We start from the raw sequence: 13,875 nt of genomic DNA, 5'->3' as shown, positions 1-13,875 counted from the left end.
CTCGTGGGCAGGGTGTGGCCCCCCGGTGAACTTCTTCCGCTGAGTATTTTTTATATATTTTGAAAACATCTTCCCTGAAGTTTCAGGACTTTTGGAGCTGTGCAGAATAGGTCTCTAATATTTGCTCCTTTTCCAGCCCAGAATCCCAGCTACCAGCATTCTCCCTCTTTATGGAAACCTTGTAAAATAAGAGAGAATAGGCATAAGTATTGTGACATAATGTGTAATAACAACCCATAATGCAATAAATATCGATATAAAAGCATGATGCAAAATGGACGTATCAACTCCCCCAAGCTTAGACCTCGCTTGTCCTCAAGCGAAAGCCAAAATCGAAAAATATGTCCACATGTTTAGAGATAGAGGTGTCGATAAAAATAAAATACGGACATGAGGGCATCATGATCATTCTTAGAACAGCAACTTATATAATTCTTGTCATATGATTTCTTATGCTAGAGTAATAATTCAATCACAATTTCAAGTATGAATCGTAAACTTCATTAACTAACAAACTATAATCTTAGTCATTGGAGCAATTACAATTTATCATAACATAGGAAAGAGTCAACATATAAGAGCTTTTCAGCAAGTCCACATACTCAACTATTATATAGTCTTTCACAATTGCTGACACTCATGCAATATTTATGGGTATGGAGTTTTAATTGGACACAGAGAAAGATAGGGTCTTATAGTTTTGCCTCCCAACGTTTTACCTCAAGGGTAATGTCAACAATAATAGTTCATGAAAACTCACATCCAATTAGCCATATATACTAGGATCTTTCCAACATGCTGTGCTTGCCAAAGGATAAAATGTAAAAAGGAAGGGTGAAGATCACCATGACTCTTATGCAAGGTAGGAAATAAAAGTAAAAGATAGGCCCTTTGCAGAGGGAAGCAGAGGTTGTCATGCGCTTTTATGGTTGGATGCAAAAAATCTTAGTGCGAAAGAACGTCACTTTATATTGCCACTTGTGATATGGACCTTTTTTATGCAGTCTGTCGCTTTTATTTCTTCCATATCACACGATCGTATAAAGCTTATTTCTCCCATACTAATAAGTCATACATATTTAGAGAGCAATTTTTATTGCTTTGCACCGATGACAACTTACTTGGAGGATCTTATTCACGAGGTAGGGGGCGCGCCCAGGGGGGTAGGGCGCACCCTCCACCCTCGTGGAGGCCTCATGTCCTTCCCGGACTGCTTCTTATTTTTCTATTTTTCTAAATATTCCAAAACGGAGAAATATTGCCTTAAAAACTGTTTTGGAGTCGGTTTACTTACCGTACCACATACCTATTCCTTTTCGGAGTCTGGAATGTTCCGGAAAGTGTCGCTTATGTATTCCTCTCGGGATACGGTTTCAATAACATTGGTTTCAACATTTATGGGATTACCTGAGATATAATGTTTGATTCTTTGACCGTTCACCACCTTCGGATTTGTGCCTTCGAAATTGTTGATTTTTATGGCACCAGGACGATAGACCTCCTCGATAACGTAAGGACCTTCCCATTTAGAGAGAAGTTTTCCTGCAAAAAATCTTAAACGAGTGTTGTATAGCAATACATAATCACCTACATTAAACTCACACTTTTGTATCCTTTTATCATGCCATCTTTTAACCTTTTCTTTAAACAACTTGGCATTTTCATAGGCTTGGGTTCTCTATTCATTGAGTGAGCTAATATCAAATAACCTCTTCTCACCGGCAAGTTTAAAATCATAATTGAGCTCTTTAATAGCCCAATATGCCTTGTGTTCTAGTTCGAGAGGTAAGTGACATGCTTTTCCATAAACCATTTTATACGGAGACATACCCATAGGATTTTTATATGCAGTTCTATAGGCCCATAGTGCATCATCAAGTTTCTTGGACCAATTCTTTCTAGATCTATTAACTGTCTTTTGCAAAATTAATTTGAGTTCTCTGTTGCTCAATTCTACTTGACCACAAGACTGTGGGTGATAAGGTGATGCAATTCTATGATTAACATCATATTTAGCAAGCATTTTACGGAAAGCACCATGAATAAAATGTGAACCACCATCAGTCATTAAATATCTAGGGACCCCAAACCTTGGAAAAATAACTTCTTTAAGCATTTTAATAGAAGTGTTATGATCAGCACTACTAGTTAGAATAGCTTCTACCCACTTAGTAACGTAATCAACGGCAACTAAAATATGTGTATATCCATTAGAGGAAGGAAAGGGTCCCATATAGTCAAAGCCCCAAACATCACATGGTTCAATAACGAGTGAATAATTCATAGGCATTTCTTGACGTCTACTAATATTACCAATTCTTTGACATTCATCACAAGATAATACAAACTTACGGGCATCCTTGAAGAGAGTAGGCCAATAAAAACCAGATTACAATACCTTATGTGCAGTCCTATCTCCAGCATGGTGTCCTCCATAAGCTTCGGAGTGACACTTGCGTAGGATCTGTTCCTGTTCATGCTCAGGTACACAACGTCTAATAACACCATCTACTCCTTCTTTATAAAGATGTGGGTCATCCCAAAAGTAATGCCTCAAATCATAGAAGAACTTTTTCTTTTGTTGATATGTGAAACTAGGTGGTATGAATTTAGCAACAATATAATTAGCATAATCAGCATACCATGGAGCAGTATGAGAAGCATTTATGACATTTAATTTCTCACCAGGAAAGCTATCATCAATAGGTAATGGGTCATCAAGCACATTTTCTAACCTAGACAAGTTGTCTGCAATGGGGTTCTCAGCTCCCTTTCTATCAACAACATGTAAGTCAAATTCTTTTAGCAAGAGAACCCATCTAATAAGTCTAGGTTTAGCATCTTTCTTTTCAATGAGATATTTAATAACAGCATGATCAGTGTGAATAGTTACTTTAGAATCAACAATATAGGGTCTAAACTTATCACAAGCAAATACAACTGCTAAGAATTCTTTTTCAGTACTAGCATAATTTCTTTGAGCATTGTCTAGGGTTTTACTAGCATATTGAATAACATTTAATTTCTTATCAACTCTTTGCCCTAGAACAGCACCTACAACATAATCACTAGCATCACACATAATTTCAAAAGGTAAATTCCAATCAGGTGGCTGAACAATAGGTGTAGAGATCAATGCTTTCTTAAGTATTTCAAATGCTTCTACACAATCATCATCAAAAACAAATGGTATATCTTTTTGTAATAAATTAGTCAGAGGCCAAGAAATTTTTGAGAAGTCCTTAATGAACCTCCTATAAAATCCGGCGTGACCAAGGAAACTTATTATACCTTTGATGTCCTTGGGGCATGGCATCTTTTCAATAGCATCAACCTTGGCTTTATCAACTTCAATACCTCTTTCAGAAACTTTATGCCCCAGGACAATACCTTCATTAACCATAAAGTGGCACTTTTCCCAATTCAAGACAAGATTAGTTTCTTCACATCTCTGCAAAACTCCATCAAGGTTGCTCAAGCAATCATCAAAAGAAGATCCATAGACGGAGAAATGTCCATGAAAACCTCACAAATCTTTTCACAAAAGTCGGAGAATATAACCATCATGCATCTTTGAAAGGTAGCAGGTGCATTACATAAACCAAAAGGCATACGTCTATAAGCAAAAGTACCAAAAGGGCAAGTAAAAGTAGTCTTTGATTGATCTTTGGCTGACACAGGTATTTGAGAGAAACCAGAATAACCATCTAGAAAGCAAAAATGTGTATATTTGGATAGTCTTTCTAGCATTTGATCGATAAAAGGTAAGGGGTAATGATCCTTTTTAGTGGCCTTATTTAATTTGCGGAAATCAATTACCATCCTATAACCTGTAATAATTCTTTGAGGAATCAATTCATCTTTATCATTAGGAACGACAGTAATACCTCCCTTCTTAGGGACACAATGGACATGGCTATCCACTGACTATCAGCAATGAGATAGATTATACATGCCTCAAGGAGCTTTAGTATTTCCTTTCTTACCACTTCTTTCATTTTAGGATTCGGCCGCCGTTGATGATCACGAACTGGTTTAGCATCTTCTTCCATATTTATTTTACGTTGACATAGAGTGGGACTAATGCCCTTAAGATCATCAAGAGTATACCCAATAGCATCACGGTGCTTCTTCAGAGTTTTCAATAGTCTCTCTTCCTCATGCTCTGAAAGGTTAGCACTAATAATAACATGATATATCTTTTTCTCATCAATATAAGCATATTTAAGAGTATCAGGCAATGGTTTAAGCTCGAACACGGGATCACCCTTGGGTGGAGGAGGATCCCCTAGGATTTCAACATGTAAATTGTTTTTCAGAATAGGTTCCTGTTTAAAGAATAATTCATCTATTTCCCTTCTTTCATTCATAAACATATCATTCTCATGGTCTAGCAAATAATGTTCTAAAGGATCACTAGGAGGTACGGCAATAGAAGCAAGACCAATAATTTCATCCTTACTAGGTAATTCTTCTTCACGGTATTGTCTACTAAATTTAGAGAAATTAAATTCATGAGACATATCATCTAAACCGATAGTAACAACATCCCTTTTGCAATCTATGGTAGCATTAACAGTGTTCAGGAAGGGTCTACCAAATATAATGGGACAAAAGCTATCTTGTAGGGAACCAAGAACAAGAAAATCAGCAGGATATTTAGTTTTCCCACACAAGACTTCAACATCTCTAACAATTCCCATCAGTGAAATAGTATCTCTATTGGCAAGTTTAATTGTGACATCAATATCTTCTAACTCAACAGGTGCAATATCATGCATAATTTCTCTATATAGGCTAATAGGTATTGCACTAGCACTGGCACCCATATCACATAAGCCATGATAACAATGATCTCCTATTTTAACAGAAATAACAGGCATGCCTACCACAGGTCTAGGTTTATCTTTAGCACAAGGTTTAGCAATTCTAGCAGTTTCATCACAGAAATAAATAACATGCCCATCAATATTATCAGACAAGAGATCTTTAAAAATAGCAGTATTAAGTTCAACTTTAATTTGCTCAGGAGGTGTATAAGTTTTAATATTGCTTTTACGAACCACAGTTGAAGCTTTAGCATGATCCTTTATCCTAACAGGGAAAGGTGGTTTCTCAACATAAGAAGTAGGAACAATAGGATCATTATAAGTGATAGTCTTTTCTTCAACTTTAATAGGTGCAGCTACTTTTACTTCTATGGGAGGATGATATTTAAACCACTTCTCCTTGGGGAGATCAACATAAGTAGCAAAAGATTCATAGAAAGAAGCTACTATCTCAGAGTCAAGTCCATATTTAGTGCTAAACTTATGGAAAACATCGGTATCCATAAAAGATTTAACACAATCAAACTTAGGTGTCATACCTGACTCCTTACCTTCGTCGAGGTCCCAATCTTCAGAGCTGCGTTTAATTCTTTCCAATAAATGTCATTTGAATTCAATAGTCTTCATCATAAAAGAGCCAGCACAAGAAGTATCGAGCATGGTGCGATTGTTATCAGAAAGTCGAGCATAATTTTTTTGAATAATCATTTCTCTTGAGAGCTCATGATTGGGGCATGAATATAACATTGATTTAAGCCTCCCCCAAGCTTGAGCGATGCTTTCTCCTTCGCGAGGCCAAAAATTATATATATATATATATATATATATATATATATATATAATTGGGATCATGATGAACAAGATGCATAGGATAAAATTTCTGATGAAATTCCAATTTCAATCGTTTGTAATTCCAAGACCCCATATCATCATATAGCCTATACCATGTCGATGCATCTCCCTTCAAAGATAAAGGGAAGACCTTCTTCTTAACAACATCTCCGGGTACACCTGCAAGCTTAAATAATCCACAAACTTCATCCACATATGTTAGATGCTCATCAGGATGCTTTGTTCCATCTCCTACAAAAGGATTAGCTAGCAGTTTTTCTATCATACCCGAAGGAATTTCAAAGTAGACATTTTCATTTTCCGTATATTCAGTAGGTTGAGGAGCAACTCTTTGCTCTACTGGTCGGGGTGAAGATACCCTGAACAAGCCCCTCAGAGGATTACTTTCCATAGTAACAAGTGACAGTAAATTTCAGCACACTATATAAATTTTTTCTTACCAAATTCCACCTACCAAAGGCGCTCCACTCCCCGGCAACGGTGCTAGAAAAGAGTCTTGATGACCCACAAGTATAGGGGATCTATCGTAGTCCTTTTGATAAGTAAGAGTGTCAAACCCAACGAGGAGCAAAAGGAAATGATAAGCGGTTTCCAGCAAGGTATTCTCTGCAAATACTGAAATAAGTGGTAACAGATAGTTTTGTGATAAGATAATTTGTAACGAGCAACAAGTAACAATACTAAATAAAGTGCAGCAAGGTGGCCCAATCCTTTTTGTAGCAAAGGACAAGCCTGAACAAACTCTTATATAGAGAAAAGCGCTCCCGAGGACACATGGGAATATCGTCAAGCTAGTTTTCATCACGTTCATAAGATTCGCGTTCGGTACTTTGATAATCTGATATGTGGGTGGACCGGTGCTTGGGCACTGTCCTTACTTGGACAAGCATCCCACTTATGATTAACCTCTATTGCAAGCATCCGCAACTACAACAAAAGTATTAAGGTAAACCTAACCATAGCATGAAACATATGGATCCAAATCAGCCCCTTACGAAGCAACGCATAAACTAGGGTTTAAGCTTCTGTCACTCTAGCAACCCATCATCTACTTATTACTTCCCAATGCCTTCCTCTAGGCCCAAATAATGGTGAAGTGTTATGTAGTCGACGTTCACATAACACCACTAGAGGAGAGACAACATACATCTCATCAAAATATCGAACAAAGACCAAATTCACATGACTACTAATAGCAAGACTTCCCCCATGTCCTCAGGAACAAACGTAACTACTCACAAAGCATATTCATGTTCATAATCAGAGGGGTATTAATATGCATATAGGATCTGAACATATGATCTTCCACCAAATAAACCAACTAGCATCAACTACAAGGAGTAATTAACACTACTAGCAACCCACAGGTACCAATCCCAGACTTGGAGATAGGAATTGGATACAAGAGATGAACTAGGGTTTTGAGAGGAGATGGTGCTTGTGAATATGTTGATGGAGATTGCCCTCTCCTGATGAGAAGAGCATTGGTGATGACGATGGCGATGATTTCCCCCTCCCGGAGGGAAGTTTCCACGGCAGAACAGCTCCGCTAGAGCCCTAGATTGGTTCCGCCAAGGTTCCGCCTCGTGGCGGCGGAGTTTCGTCCGAGAAGATGGCTTATGATTTTTTTCTCATCGAAAGGCCTCATATAGTAGAAGATGGCCGTCGGAGGGCCACCAGGGGGCCCACGAGGTAGGGGGCGCGCCCAGGGGGGTAGGGCGCGCCCCCCACCCACGTGGGCAGGGTGTGCCCCCCGGTGAACTTCTTCCGCTGAGTATTTTTTATATATTCTGAAAACGTCTTCCGTGAAGTTTCGGGACTTTTGGAGCTGTGCAGAATAGGTCTCTAATATTTGCTCCTTTTCCAGCCCAGAATCCCAACTGCCGGCATTCTCCCTCTTTATGGGAACCTTGTAAAATAAGAGATAATAGGCATAAGTATTGTGACATAATGTGTAATAACAACTCATAATGCAATAAATATCGATATAAAAGCATGATGCAAAATGGACGTATCAGTGACCATGTCTTCCTCCGTGGCCGGCGGCGGCGGAGGTGGAGTAGGGGTTCCTTGACCGGTTGCGGCCGCCAGGCCGCCAGCGACAGCGAATCGGCCGATGCAACCGCGGCCACCTTCGATTTCTTGGCCACCCAAGATGGGTTAGTCGCCGGGTCGCGTCGCGCCGGCTGCTTCACACCTCCACCGCGAGGATTGGCTGTCTGTTGCTTCTTCGTCGACGGCGTAGCCGCGACGATGATTGGACGGGTGGGGCAAAACCAGGGCGGCGGCATGCAGGCAAAGGCGGGATTGGGGAAGTTGGTTACGCTGGCGAAGGCCGCGGTAGGGGTGGACGGCTGTGGCGGAGGAGGCAGCGGGATCGTCGGAGTCGGCCAGGGCCCGGGCGACTGTTGGCGGCCTAGCCTAAAATGTGCATCACACGATGCAGAGCTTTGGGGCACTACGCGCGGCGGGGACAAGATCCATGCTAAAACTTTTTATAAGTCTACAAGTATGGGGTCTGCTCGATGAAGCTTAATTCATCAAACCAAAAAAGAAAAATCCCTTGTATACAATTTTTGAGGATCTGCTAAAAATGCTTTAAGGGCATTTTTAAGGTGGATCCATAAACCTCCCGCGATCATCTGATCGTGTTGTTCGGACCGCAGAAGTCATCCAACGCCGATCTATATCGGTCCGCGAGGCGATCCGGACGCGATTTGTCCCGCAAATCAGAGACAAAAATGGGGGAGGTTTGCGAAATCCCGGACCGCCCTGGCCCACCAAAATCCTCCTCCTGCGCATGCTCCCGCCTGACGCCAGCTGCCCGCATTCATGCCGTTGTAGTGCGTGCGGCTCCGCATTAAAGACGGCTCAGGGCGGACGCGACATCTCACTGCCTCCGGCATTGAAGCGGCGAGCTGACCGAGGACGCCGCCCGCTGCACGCTCGGCTAAACACGCCTCCTCGCCTCATTCATACGCCTCCATTAACCCTGCTTGGAAGCCGAGAAACCTACTCCGGCTACATGTCCGTTCAGGAGCGGAACGACATTAAACACAACGCCGGTCGAGCTTCGCCCGTCCACCTTCTATTTAAACGATGGCACACGCGGGGAAAGAATCACACCCCTCCGCCACTCTCCCCATCTCCTCCTTCACCATTTTATTCACCATTTCGATGGCATCCGACGGGCAGGAAGAGTGGTTCTCCAGTATAAAAGCCAGCATGGTGGCCCGCCGAGCCCGGCAGATACGAGCGAGGCAACTAGCTGCTCCACCTCCCTCCCCTAGGCCAATGGAGCAAGTTGCCGCCACAATCCGGCACATGGTTCAGCAACTCGCCGCTCCAAGCCAGCTCGTGGAGGAGTGTCGGGTTACTCCAGGCCGGCACGGAGGGGAGCACGACGGCACGGGCATGGACGACGTCGCGTCGTACCGCCCCTATAGTGCCTACGACCGTGCCATCCGCCGTCGACGCACGCATAGTTGCGCCATGCAAACAGAGAAAGAACACGGGTGCGCGAAGAAGATCGATGAGTTGGTGGCCAGCGCATCCGCGTCCACGTCTGCTGGCAACTTTGAGGAAAAGTAGAACACAGGAGGCCGCCGTTACTTGGGTCCCAGGAAGGGCACCGCCGGCGCGTCGCCGGCTTGTACAACCAGTGACGTGCCCGGTTTCTTCTTTATCTTAGACCACCCTGGCCTGAAGCACCCTCTCTGTCGCACTCCGATGAGCGGTGCAGCCGAACATAGGGAAGATTACGGGGGAAGAATACGCCTCTGGGACTCCCGGCCGTCCGGTGACGAAGGGATCCGCCGTGACCGGTCATATACTAGTGCACTGTATCCGTGTAGTGGGAGTGGAGCTCCGAGCGACCGTATGTGCACATAGTTTTAACTTTTTAGTTAAAATATTTTCAAAAAGTAATCGTTTGCGTCCGGTTTATATGAAATTTGTCATGTCTGTATGAAATCTGATCGAGTTTGCATGAAATCCGGCCGTGTTTGAACGTTGGTTTGAATTGTTGGGAAAATGTATGCGGCTATCGTCAGATGGCTGCCTCCCACATCCGTATCCATGGATTGGTCCCCCGTCCGCAAACAGATACGGAAGTTTTTTTACGGGTTGCCGAGCTGCGAGTTCAGAAGAAAACGGAAACAGAAAAGTTGCACAACTGGAGTACAAAGATGCCGTTTTGTTGCATCTTCATGCGCCAAAACAAAAGCGCACCGACGGATTATGATAAATTTCTTTTTGAAAGACTGTGCTGCATGACTCACAACAACAATGATTGCTACTAACCTACGCACTCGCAAAAAAAAAAAACTACTAGTAGTATACTATACAACGACATTCTCCGTAACATGCAATCAGTTCCAGGTTATATTAACATCGCTCTCGGCTCTCGCTCTCGCTCACTCTCGGAGCCGTACAGGCGACGCGGCAATGGAGACTTGGTGGCCGCAATGCGGGCTTCATCTCGCGCTGCTTCTAACTGCGCTGATCCTCTATCGCGCTATCTCATCACGGCGTTATGGTCTCCGACCCCTCCCGCTCCCTCCGGGGCCGCGGGTGCTGCCGTTCGTCGGCAACATCTTCTACACGAGAGACATGACGCACCGAGGCCTGGCACGGCTGTCCGCGCGCTACGGCGGTCTCCTTCACCTCCGCGTTGGCCGCCTGAGCACCGTGGTCGTGTCGACGCCGGAGATGGCCCGTCTGGTGCTCCAGGTGAACGACCGCGCCTTCGCCAACCGCCCCGCCAGCGCGCCCATAGCCTACCTCACCTACGGCCGCGCGGACATGGTGTTCGCGCAGTACGGGCCCTTCTGGCGCGAGATGCGGAAGCTGTGCGTCCACAAGCTCTTCAGCCACCGTCGGGCCAAGTCGTGGGCCGCCGTCCACGACGAGGTCAACGACCTGATCCGCCACGTTGCCAGGTACACTGGCTCCGTCGTCAATCTCGGCGAGCTCGTGTTCAACATGTCGATGAACATCACGCTCCGGGCAGCGCTGGGCATGCGGAACGAGGGTGAGGACGCTGCCGAGTTCGTGGCCATAGTGCAGGAATTCGCCGAGCTGTTCGTGGTGTCCAACTCCACCCTTGCGGACTACGTGCCATGGGTGGCGCGGCTGGATTTGCATGGGATCAACAGGAGGATGGTGGCGGCACGGGCTGCGCTGGACCGGTTCATCGACCGTGCCATCGACGAGCACCTCGCGCACCCGAAGCCGGTCGATGCCGCGGACGCCGACATGGTGGACGGCATGCTGGCTTTCCTCGTGGACATGCCCGGGTCTGCCGACAGGGTAAGCACCGACTCCAGTGCTCATGGTCATGGGTCGACGCTTCGTCTCACCAGGGACAACATCAAGGCCACCATTATGGTAAAGTACAACAGTGGCCGAAATTTACCACTCCACAAATTAAAACTTACATATAGCTATTGTGACAAACTAAATATTTTTTGATCACAATACGCGCAGGATGTGATGATCGGTGGGACAGGACCAGTAGCGATGATAATTGAGTGGTTAATGTCGGAGCTGCTGAGGGACCCGGAGGAAATGAAGCGGGTGCAGAACGAGCTGGCCGTGGTGGTTGGGCTGCACCGCCAGGTCGCGGCGGGCGACCTGGGCGAGCTCCCTTACCTGAGGTGCGCGGTGAAGGAGACCCTCCGCGTGCACCCGCCCGGCCCGCTCCTCCAGCACGAGGCCGCCGAGGACTGCGACGTCGCCGGCTGGCGCATCCCCAAGAACACCCGCGTCCTGATCAACGTGTGGGCGATCGGGCGAGACGCCGAGGCCTGGAAGGACGCCGGGGCGTTCAGGCCGTCCCGGTTCGACGCGGGCGGGGACGAGGCAGAGACGGACTACCGGGGCGGCCACTTCCACCTCCTGCCGTTCGGCGCGGGGCGGAGGTCGTGCCCCGCCATGCAGCTCGGAATGCACGCGGTGGAAATGGCGCTGGCGCGGCTGCTGCATGGCTTCGAGTGGAGCCTGCCGACCGGGATGGCGCCGGGGGACCTTGACATGGAAGAGGCATACGGCGCCACCGCTCCACGGGCCGTGCGGTTGTGCGCAGTGCCGCTGCCCCGTCTTAGCTGCCCAGTGGTCTAGCAGAGCCGCGCGCGCACAGCTCGTGTTGCCAGATCAGTGCAACTGTGCAAGTAACGTGGTACTCGTCGAATAAATAAAGGACCGTCTATTCTTTTTTTTTAGCATCAGTACAGACACAAGCGCTCATATACACGCGCATACACTCACCTCTATGAACGCACGCACTCACACCCTACCCCTATGAGCACCTCCGAAAGACTGAGCCGCCATATCATCTTGAGATTTACGAAGTCACCGTAGGCGCCTCGTCGTCGACGGGAACGTCTCCTCCCACTGAAAGCGCATCGCCGGAAATCCTGAAATAAATCCAGGAATACTGCGAGCACCAGGATTTGAACCCTGATGGGTTGGGGATACCACTGTCCACCTAACCAACTCAACCACGGGTTGATTCGCAGGACCGTCTATTCCTGGGTTGCCTCTTTTAGTTCCGTTTATGTTGATTTTGAAAGAAATGCATTCACTTATGCTTCACTTTTGGTGCTACAAAAATAATAATGAATTCTCCCCTTTTCATTGTTGGTGCATTCTTAAAAAGGGGGATCAGTGGGATGTTATTGATGCATATGCTAATATAAGAAGAAAAGGCGTTAATCGCAAAAGAAAGAAGAAAAAGCGTTAAAGGAAAACAGATAATCGCACTATATATTCTAAAATGACCATGTCGGCCATTGTTGTAGTAGATCGCTAGATCTTTCATGGCACGCATTGACGCACCTGTCTATTTTTTTACGATAGAATAATATAATTTTTCATATATTTGTGCTTAAATAAAAATGTTGAAAGGTGAATATAAATGTGTTGTTAAAATTACTAAGTAATAGAGTGGTGGTCAATTTTTTTACGATGTCAAATATTCTTGTGACTTTTTTCAAGATATGTGATCAATTGGGCTTTATTGGGCTTTAATGGGCCGCTATTCTTGTGACTTTTTTCAAGACATGTGTTGTTAAAAATCTATGAAGTAATATTTGACATATTCTAGGCTTGCACAGCGGCCCAATAAAGCCCAATTGACCACATGTCTTGAAAAAGGTCACAAGAATAGCGGCCCATTAACACATGCGGACCAGGTCACGGTAAATTGGAACTGAAACGAACATCTGACGACCAAAAATGATCTAAATGCGAAATCCGACGGACAAAATTGTTGGGGACATGGCAGAGCTCGGTTTAGGTGTAGTTTTACTCTCAAGTTTTAGCATACCTCCCCTTGAGCATAAGAAAACAACGAAAAGGAAAAAGGAAATTCATATATACTACAATGGACATGTCGCACGTTGTTGTAAAAACATTACATACATCCACCTTGAGCATAGGAAAAACCAAACAAAGTTAATCTAGTGAAAAGTAGTGGACTAAAAAATGCACAAAAAATGATGAAAAAGGGGACATGTGCTCTGCTACAGATTCCACTGTCACAAACACACATGAGAAAAAGCATTGTGTAAGAAAGAACAAAACACACTCCTACTTGCACTTTCTCCCCTATATCAGGCAAGTTCTTCTGGCCAATTCTCCTACAATCAGCCCGCTCCCCAGCTTTTTTCAGAATCTTCAACTCCCATCCGAAAATCATAGCCACGAATGGGAGTTGAAGATTCTCCGAGAAGCTGTGAAGGGGGACGATTCTTCCATAATCGAGCGTCATCTGATGAGTTATAACCGCATTCCACTCAGGTACCGTCCAAGCGCAAAATAAAGGCCCATTTGACAAACAAAACAAAAAAGAGCCCATGAAAAAAATCAATAGGCCAAACTCATAGAAAAAAGAATGGGCCGCGCCACACTGTGGCCCGAATCAAAAACAACTTGTCTGAACGAAAACCGCACACACCAATCTAGATCCAACATACAAAGCATTGATTGAGCGAGGGCACAAAAGGGATATATCCCACGAGCTCATTCTGAGTGAAAAAAGAAGATACCTTGATGAAGAAAAATGTAATAGATAGCCCTGGTCTTGCTTTTTCTTTCTGGTCGCATAAATGGAGTTGCTTATTATGTTTGAATTCTATCATAAAACCTCCTATGTGTTGGGAGGATCTGACTCAGCTACTCTAAGCTTAGCTCG

General features: G+C 44.8%; 1 protein-coding gene across 1 annotated transcript; it reads left to right on the top strand.

Annotated features, from left to right (window-relative positions):
• The first annotated feature begins 10,118 nt into the window (after positions 1-10,118).
• On the top strand, positions 10,119-11,827 carry LOC119359747 (cytochrome P450 84A1-like). The gene is made up of 2 exons (XM_037625847.1): positions 10,119-11,069; positions 11,169-11,827. The coding sequence occupies exons 1-2, from the start codon at positions 10,128-10,130 to the stop codon at positions 11,799-11,801; spliced, it is 1,575 nt and encodes a 524-aa protein (XP_037481744.1). The 5' UTR covers positions 10,119-10,127; the 3' UTR covers positions 11,802-11,827.
• Positions 11,828-13,875: the final 2,048 nt, after the last annotated feature.

This window comes from Triticum dicoccoides, chromosome 2A, assembly GCF_002162155.2.
Source record: "Triticum dicoccoides isolate Atlit2015 ecotype Zavitan chromosome 2A, WEW_v2.0, whole genome shotgun sequence".
NCBI lineage: Eukaryota > Viridiplantae > Streptophyta > Magnoliopsida > Poales > Poaceae > Triticum > Triticum dicoccoides.
The sequence above is the reverse complement of the archived record's forward strand: the minus strand, read 5'-3'. Positions and strand labels throughout refer to the sequence as shown.